The sequence below is a fragment of the Cyprinodon variegatus genome, unplaced genomic scaffold, assembly GCF_000732505.1.
Source record: "Cyprinodon variegatus isolate N-32 unplaced genomic scaffold, C_variegatus-1.0 Scaffold183, whole genome shotgun sequence".
NCBI classification, from domain to species: Eukaryota; Metazoa; Chordata; class Actinopteri; order Cyprinodontiformes; family Cyprinodontidae; genus Cyprinodon; species Cyprinodon variegatus.
The window spans coordinates 354,159-363,577 of record NW_015150636.1 but is presented as its reverse complement, the minus strand read 5'-3'; the positions used below and the strand labels follow the sequence as shown (position 1 = coordinate 363,577).

Here is a 9,419-nt window from a genome sequence, read left to right as displayed (position 1 = left end):
GGATGGATGGATGGATGGATGGATGGATGGATGGATGGATGGATTTGTATTTAAACAGTAAACAGCAGTTTTGTGTCCTGTCTGTTCTAATGTGTCTAAAGTCTGCTGAGGTTTAGTCTCCGCCCTGTGAACCCTGCAGACATGCAGATATTTTCTCACCTTCCATATGTGTGAAATCTGAAGTGAGGACTGATGCAGGTTCAGACAGAGGACTTTGTTAATTATCCTCCATCAGATTCCAGGCTGCGGTCACTGCAGGCTGCTTCATTTGAGGTTCAGCAGGAAAAAACACTTTAAGTCCTGAACTGAAATATGTTGATAAACACCTTATAGTGAATTTGTTTATTTAGTTTGCCTCTAGTGGTTTTTATTGTCTCTCTTATTGGTAATGTTATTAGTTTTTAATGACCGCCTTCTGCTGAGCTGCTTTTCTATTGTATTATGGATTTACGATCCCGCCACTTTGCCTGGTGGGTTTATAATAAAGATGTTAGGAAAGTTAAATTACCTCGTCAAAGAGAGGTTTAACAATGATAACTTCCAAATGGATTCATCATTAATCAACTTATTTCATGCGGCTATAAGCAGGATCATAAGCAAACAATCTCATTTTTTTTCTCCACAGAAACTAAAATCAACATGTTTAGGGATCAAACCACGGGTTCTTCATACTTCTTCAGGTAACACTCAAGTATTCTTTCCTTTTACATTAAAAAGATTAAGATTCACTAAGAAAATCCCAAAACAAACAAAATGTATATCAGTATTATTACTACACTTTGTTGAGCTAATTATTTGTTCTGTTTTTAAGTTCTCCCTTATGCATTTCCCAGATTTAACTGTTTTTTACCAGCATGTGTGTTTAGTAATTCTTATTTAGTTGAATATTTCTGGAAATGTATTAGTTCACTATTGACTGTTCATCAAATATAGTTTTCTATGTATTGTTTATTTTATGTTTTATGCAGTTTAAAGATAAATAGTAGAATATTACTAACCCTTTAATTGACTATGAGAGCATAAAGATTAATGTAATGTAAAAGCTGCATGGAACTTAAGGTCATTAAGGCAAGACCTAAACTGTTTTATCGAGGATTATTGGTTAAAGCTGTGTTAAAAAATTATTTTTTAGTTTTTATATTGATATTAAAACCGATAACCACAAATGTATTTTTAATTTGAATTTAAATTGCAATGAGGGAGATGGTTTTGTCCTTTCAGCCTCCATTAACTAAAATTATTTTATGACTTTTCCATTGAATGTTAATATAATACTAGTATTTATATGTTACATAAAAGCTAAAATAAAAATTTTATTAACAGATATCCAATTTGTGTCATGAAGCGGTGTTTGTTTGGAGGACCCAAATGCAGAGACCAGTAGGCAGAGGTGAATTAAAGTGGGTTTATTTAAGTTCACAGATCCAAGGGCAGGAATCAGAGTCCAACAGAAAACTACTAACGCACCTGAACCAAGGAGACATCAGGGGTAAACCCAAACTAGAAGCCAGGGAGAGACGAGGAGCACAGACAGAAGTTAGACAGGATGTTAGACGAGGATCCAGCAGACAGGAACTGAAGAGGGAGGGCTTTTAAAGGGGACAGAGACAAAGAGAGAGCTGACGAGGGAATTGAAAACAGGTGCAGGCAGGACAGAAAAACAGAGCAAGGGAGGACACAAGAGGGCAGCAGAGGACAACAAATGGATAACCAAGAAAAACAGGAACAAACAGACCAAGACTCTGACAATTTGAGAATGGATTGGATTTAAAAGACTTGATTCTAAATCTTTAGAATCGGATTTCAATCGATTTTTTTTAAACACCTTGCCCTAGTTGTAGTGTAAAGGGTTCAAAGTACAAGATAAGATGCATCCAACAATTTTCAGATGTTTTGAAAAACTTTAAAAGCCATCTTTTACCTTTCACATTCGGCTTTTACACCATTTTGTTTCAGCATACTAAATGGCATACACGTAAAAAAAAATAAACTGAAGTTTCCTCAAAATGTGGAAAAGCTCAAGGTGTGAAAAACACTTTTTCATTGTGCTTAAAAGCAGTAGACATTTAACTTTAAAGTATAAGACAAGGAGGTGGTTAAAAAGAAAAAGGGTTTGCATTCCTTTTCTGCACCACATCACGCTGTCTATCTGGAGAGCCTAGATGCAGAGCCTCCGATGAATAGAATTAATTATTGTTTACATATATTTATTTTAACCTGAATTTAAAATCTAAATGTTCTGAAATAAATTCCATAAAAAAAATCTGTTTTAAAAACGCAAATAAAATTTTATAAAAAGGTGATTGTGTGACAAATACATTCAAATAAAATGTGTTAGGCTCTTATTTGTTAGTTGGTGTACAGTCTAAATGCACAAATATGTTTCAATAAATACAAGTCTGATTTTCATGATCAGAGGTTTGTGCTTTTTCCAACCTCAGAACCAAACATGTCTTCCCTGCACATAAATCACACTGCAGTAACAGACTGTTAATTAAATCATCTGTCATCTTCAGTTATGAAATGAGATGTGTGGATAGCACAGTGCTATCGCTGATTAATAAACATGTTACACAACACTTTTATCCATAAGATGCTTAATATTACATCGGTGTCACCCTCTATTTGTTTTTTCAGACATGATAATTATTGAATCCTATAAGTTTTACCTTTTGAAAGTATAGAAATATGTTGTAATGGTTCATCAAGATAACAACATTACAATTATATGGAAGCCCTGGAAGGCGAGTGAGAACAATTAATGGATAAAAAAAAGTTCTGAGTTTGTTTGTTTTTTTCTGCCCTAAATAGCAAAGGAAAAAAAAAACTACATAAGATCTATGTTTCTAATCTGTTTTTTTTTTTTTTTTGGAAGCCTGACAGGCATGAAATATATGTATTTATTTATTGGATTTTGTGAGTTAAGGAGAAAAGACCTAAAAATCTATACCAAGAATTTTTTGTACCACTTTGCTATTTGAGATTAAAAACATAAAAAAAAAAAACATTTGAGATTAAAATCATTTAGCTGGTATAAAATAAATAGATTAGACACTAATAAGTACATATAATAATCAATAAAGCTTTCATATTTAAATTGTTGCCATACTATTTCTTAAAAATGTGTAATTTATTATAACAGGTAAGTTTTAAGGTTATTTGGGAAATACAGTCTTGATCCTAAGAAAAAGCAGTCATGATAATTTACATATTTATATATATTTATAATATCGCTGTAATTAATTCTATATATCTCATGAATATACGAGGTGGATATGGTAACCACATACTATGGGCAACAGATACACAGTTTTGTGCCTACATCGCAACTTATTTTAGTTTGCAAAAATCTAATTTAGAAATTGGGATATATCTAAATTTGATTTGTGAACGTGCATGCTTTTACTTTAGTACCTTTAGTGGTAAAACAGAGTATTGCAAAAACCATCATTACTCAATTGCCTTTCAGGGCAGAAAATACTTAAAAATTAGAACTTTTCTTATCCAGATTTGGATATCATTTGCCTTTCGGGGCTTCCATACATTTACATGTGACCAAGCGTGCATAGTTCATTGTTCAACTTTAGCAATGGGGATTCCTTACATTCTTTTTTTTTTTTTTTTTTATTGTTTTTTTGTTTATTTTTTATTTATTTATTTATTTTTTTATTCCTTACATTCTTAAGCTCACTACAAATATCATCTGCATAAAATCATTAGCATTAGCATAGGAATTAATTATTTTGGACACAAAATTAACTAAACACTTCTATTAGTTTATTAGTTATTGAGAAACTAATTGTGACAAAATAGTATTGTGCCAATGTATGTTTTAAGGGAAATATACATTATTAGTACTATTAATTGATAATAATAATAATAATAATTAATATTAATTGATGTTATTATAATTATTATTACATCATGATTTCTTGGTAAAAAGGTTTGATTGAAGCCATAACATTTATCACATAACGCTGTCGCCATGGCTACCATCTTTCTCAGACATGTACTCACCCTCTCCTTTAAGGTGTCACGTTTGCGGCTTTGAGACGGAAGGCCACGCCCTATTTAAGAGTCACATGATGGAACACCGCCAATGGGAACACAGCTCTTTCTCGCTACACTGCTGCAGGTGCGAGCACTCGACCAATCAGGAGGCAGAGATGATGGCCCACGTTGACTCGCACATACAGGGCGACACGGGAGAAATTAGGTGGGTTTAAGTTCAGCATTGAGTTTCTACTGATGTTTATTCTGGCATCTTTTGAACAACTGTTTTCTTTATAACATTTTATCTTCACCTCAGGACATGAAAAATGTTTAGGCACCTCTATATTAGATAAATAGATAGAAGTTATTATGATGGTTTTTATAGCATTTAGCATCCTGAAGGACTTTATAGGTTTTAATATTGCGGAAATGTGCTAATTATTTATGCATATAAGTGCATAGAAAATTCAAATTAAAGATCTGCCCCTAAGGGAGCACAAACATCCTCTGCATATGTGTGCTATTTCATAAAATAAACACCAGGACTAACAGGATGAGCCTCATTTGGGTAGAACCAATCAGTTAACTATAGATGTGATGTAGGAATTCCAAGCCACACTTTCTGTTTATGTAATTTGTATTTTGTATTTTTGTATTTTGGAGTCCGTGAAACATTTCAAGCTGGTGAAGAAACTCTCCAGTGAACATTTTCTGCAGGTTTTGCTTAAAAATTCTTAGTACATAAGCTGTGTTCTCTGTTAGCTTCTTAATTTTTATAGCATGCAAAATTGTGCTGTAGCTGTGGAGAGCTTGTCACTACCTGATCCGCCTGGAATGACGAACCGTACCATCGGAAAATTACTTATTTATATCCTTAAGTCACTAAAGAATGCTGATACATATATATTTTTAAAAAGTTATCACTTTTCTGAGACAATTTGATGCTTTTTACATTTTCTCCATTAAGCTACTTCTCTGACTTCATCATCGGAGATGCTTGGAGCAGTCCGGCAAAATATGATTCAACCATGTTTATCTGCATTTTAGTTGTTTTTTCTTTAGATTACACACTATACACCACAAGGTTAACACAAAGGAAAACTTAAATCTCAAAAAGACTAGATTTATGTTTGAATCCAAAGCCCAAAAAGTTAGCTTGCAGGAGTAGCATAGATCCCATTTCCAGTGCAGATCACTCACAGACGACTAATTAAAAAAGGATTTTAAGGCATTTATTCTCTCAGGAAATGCATTATTGACCTTTAACATATTATAGTTTAGTATGCTTACTATTATTAGGGAGGAAAAATTGTTATTTTTGTGATGGAACGGATCGTGCTTCCAGTACGGATCGGGTAATGACACAGCCTGTTGTTTTTCTAGCAGAAATTCACTGCTGCATTATGGGTAAATCTGGCGCTGAGAGTCACGCATTGTAAAGTCCCGTCTCCTGAGTCAAATGCGGTTTACCAGACTCTACCTGGCTGGGCAGGCTACTACCTTTCAGGTAGTTCAATTTCAAAGCTTTCTAGTTGCAGTCATGAGTAATAAAATAATGTTATATTTATAATTAAATACAGAATAAAGAAAAGTTTGTTCCAACTAATTCAAAAAGGCTCAGTACTAATAAGCTGAATAACTGATACCTAAGTTAAACGTATATGTAGGAATCTTACTGTTCTTAAGCCCAATTTACAGAATACAACAGTAAATAAACATGTCATGATTTTATCAAGAGCTCGGACCCACATGCAGCAAAACCAATGCAGAGAGACCAGGGAAAAAGCTTAACAGTTTTATTGAGAAGTTTAGTGGAGGTTCCAGTGTTGCCCTGAACACTGCTCAACCGGAACTGAAAGTGAGGGGAAGACACTGTGGTTAGTTCAGGTTCAGTGGGAGAATTGATTCTCGAACTTGAAGAGGAGGAAAGGTTGGCAGACTCACGTTTCCAGAGATTAGGTTGACTCTTAGACTCCAGTTGGTGAGGAATGTGTTCCGGTGTTTGTCTCATACGGTGGAGGGCGGACAGGGTTACCCAAAATGCGGTTGCTTGTAGATGAACGTAGAAGACTGACTGCCACTCGGATTTCCTGCGGTACTTGAACGGACTGTTGTGCAGATGAATCCCTTGCTCAGTGAGAAGCTCAAACGTTTCCTCCGGGAAAAGTGGATCCAAACCTCCGATTTGTTTCCTCAGCTCAGTTTGAAGCTCAGTTGATCCTTCCATGGAGAGAAGGTCTGAGAAATCCAGTTTGCAGGATGTTTCCCTGCCGAGAGGCAAAGACAAAAAAAACGATGTTAAGACTCAGGTTGACAAAATCTCAGTTTGAATCAGCAAAACTCAGCTTGGCTAGAGTACCCAAAACTGGCAAACACTCTGGCGTCGAGGTAGTGGCAGTCAGCAGCTTAAGAGCACTCTGTTAACGAGGTAACCCCTTGCAAGTGTGTGAGGAGGAGAATCAGAACCAGGCGCCACCTGGTGGAGGAAGGAAGACAAACACACAGAAACATAGACCACACAGACTGGAGTCCTAACAAAACAATGTTAATACCCATGTTACCCTAGCAGAAATATTAAATTAAATGCACTTAATTATATTTTCCTATTCAATTCAACAGTTTGAGATAATAAACCTAATTGTTTATGTTGTTAGTTTCCTTATTATATTACCTATTGAGTTTGACAGTGTAAAGAAATATACATGACCTCTAAGCTTGACAGAAAAGGTCAAGCTGATCTGAGTTATTAATCACAAACTTCCAAAAGTGAAGGTAATCTGTCCTCAACCAGTTTGGATCATTTAGGTAATTTCTATGGTAACCAGTTGTGTCAAAGTTTTGTTGAATTCTGGAAGCTGAATCACTTAGAGGCGATCCTGGTACCAATACTCTCAGTGTCTCAGTCCTCAGTATTCCCAGTTTGCTATAGGATTAAAGTAAACACAGAGGAATATATGTTCTAATAAGGTCATTTTTTATATTTAATCAAGATTTAATCAGTGTAAAAAAGGAGCTGAATATTTAAACACACTTTAGATCTTTATTTGTAAGAAAAAAACAAACATTATTTGTCATTCTTTGGTTTGTTACATGAATTCTTAATAAAATAAAACATTAAAGAACACAAGGAAATCAAAAGCTCTAGGTGTTTTTGCAGGGCGCTGTATGTTCTGTTTCATGTTGTGTTCCTCATCATGTGACGTCTGTTTGTGTCGTTAACATGACTGACTTCTAGACGCCCGGTCACGCTTCCCCCCGCCTCCAGCAGAGCTCTGCCCGTCTCCCTGGCAACCCAGCCGGAGCAAAGCACCTCCGAGCACCGCTGCCGCATCTGCCAGAGGTCGTTTCCCGAGCAACAGGAGCTCCTGGTCCACTTCCAGGGTCATCGCCAAGGCAACCAGTACCGCTGCGACCGCTGCGGCCACCTGACGCGGACGGCCAACAAGCTGGTGGAACACGTGCGCGTGCACACGGGGGAGCGTCCGTTCACCTGCGGCCTCTGCCCTTACAGCGCCAAGCGGAGGGACAGTCTGCGGCTGCACTGCAAGGTGAAGCACGGCTCGCACGGCGCTGCCGACGTGCCCGGCGACGTGCACACGCACCGGACGTACGCCCAGCACGGGGACGGCCAGCGCTCGAACAAACACGTCCAGCGGCTTCACACGCCGGCCAGCTCTCACACTGCCTCCTCTCATCATCATCCTCCCCCTGCTGTGCTGCTGCCTCTGCTCCCTGAGCGCGCCGGCTGGAGAGATTTATCTCCTCTCCTCCCCATCACAACTCTCATCTCCCTGAAACCTCGCTCCCCTTCATCCTCCTCCTCCTCTACTCTGCCTTCTTCCAACAAACACTCCTTCCTGGGTTACCTCGGCCTTGCATCCTTGTAAATACTATTTTCTCTTTACCTCCTTCCTCCTCTTCTATCCGTCCTCTAGACTATAAAGCGATGGATGTAAAGCTCTATAATGTATCCAAGGTACTGTCACTCAGCACTACGTATGAGAATGTCAAACAGCTCCTGCTATGCTCAGAGCTCTCACATAGGAAACCTTTTCTATTTATTCGACTTTTGCATCATGCTTGTGATTTTTGCTGCATTCCTGCCTGCTTTATTCCTTCATATAATCACTTTATTCTTAGCTAGGTAACCGTGGGACATATTTATTGCCTGTCTCTCCGTCCTCTGGAAATCCTAAACTTAAATAATCCTAAATTTAAAATGTTTTTTGTGTCAGTAAACTACATTAAAGGGAGGGGGGGGGTTCTTTTTCTGCATGAAGAGAGGCACTGAAAGTTCAGGAGAGGGCAGATACTTTAAATTCAACAGGAGGAAAGAAACTTCAGGAGTAAAATATCCTCATAATGAAATGAATATGATTGTTAATGTGATTGTTAATTAATGAGAGCCTTAATAAACCTGCGTATAGGTATAAACCTGTACCTATAAGTATAGGTTAAGCAGTGGGTCCTTAAAGTCGTAGGTTAAACTTCCAAATTTCGAATTCTCCCGAGGTGCCCGACTTTACACGAGTGAATAAAGTGAATGTGATCGGTCGTTTAACAAGAGGGCGGGATTGTTGTGGCGGAAGGTTCCAAAGCAAGATTGGTTGTGGCCCGTTTGTCGGAAGCATCTTGCTAACCAGTTAGCAACTTAGTGCTAGTAGGTTTCCAAAGGGAAATTAAATTGGGACCAAGTGGCACTAAATTGGTGACAAAGGCTATGTTCACAGCGCAGCCTGAAGTTACCCAAATCTGATTTATTTTTTGCCCATATGCGACCTGGATCTGATCTTTTAATGGCAGTCTGAACAACACAGATCCGATTTTTCCCAATGGAACCCAGGCCACTTGACTATGTGGTCCTGAATCCGATACGAATCTGATCTTTTCAAATGCAACCTGTGTCTGAATGGTCAGGTCACATTCATCCGTCCTGAACGTCATTAATACCCGACAGTGATCACTCTTCTGCTTCTTGCTACGCCGAGCTGGCAAGAACAACAACAACAATGGTGGACGATGATGCGGAGAGATTGAGTTTTTAATGTTAGGAAAGATCACTAGATGCGCTCCAGGACTACCATCCATGCTTACTTCTGTAAACACAGAGCATGCTGGCCTGTGATGTCATTGCGTCCTCTACTGCGCCTGCTGAAGACACAGACATCCATCCCCGTGAACACTGGGACGGAACTCAATGGGAAAGGAAATTATTCTTATTTCTTATTTCAACTGTTGCGTATATTAGCTGCGACACATGAATCAAGATGCAATGACCGAAAAAATTTGATTGACAGATGATTGAATGATTGGCCGAATTTAGGTGTTCAGGTTGACGTATAATTAACAGTCCTGCATAAAATAACGAAAAAAGCATCACATTTTTATAGAAATTTTCTACATTTTCGGACAATATCGTCTGATAA

General features: G+C 37.8%; 1 protein-coding gene across 1 annotated transcript in view; it reads left to right on the top strand.

Annotated features, from left to right (window-relative positions):
- LOC107087401 (zinc finger protein 827-like) overlaps positions 1-8,946 on the top strand; it is a 35,022-nt gene extending 26,076 nt beyond the window's left edge. Inside the window, exons 7-9 of the mRNA XM_015378969.1 lie at positions 626-680; positions 4,031-4,216; positions 7,229-8,946. Coding sequence (XP_015234455.1) covers positions 626-680; positions 4,031-4,216; positions 7,229-7,880 — 893 coding nt within the window. The 3' untranslated portion in view covers positions 7,881-8,946. The remainder of the gene's footprint in view (positions 1-625; positions 681-4,030; positions 4,217-7,228) is intronic.
- Positions 8,947-9,419: the final 473 nt, after the last annotated feature.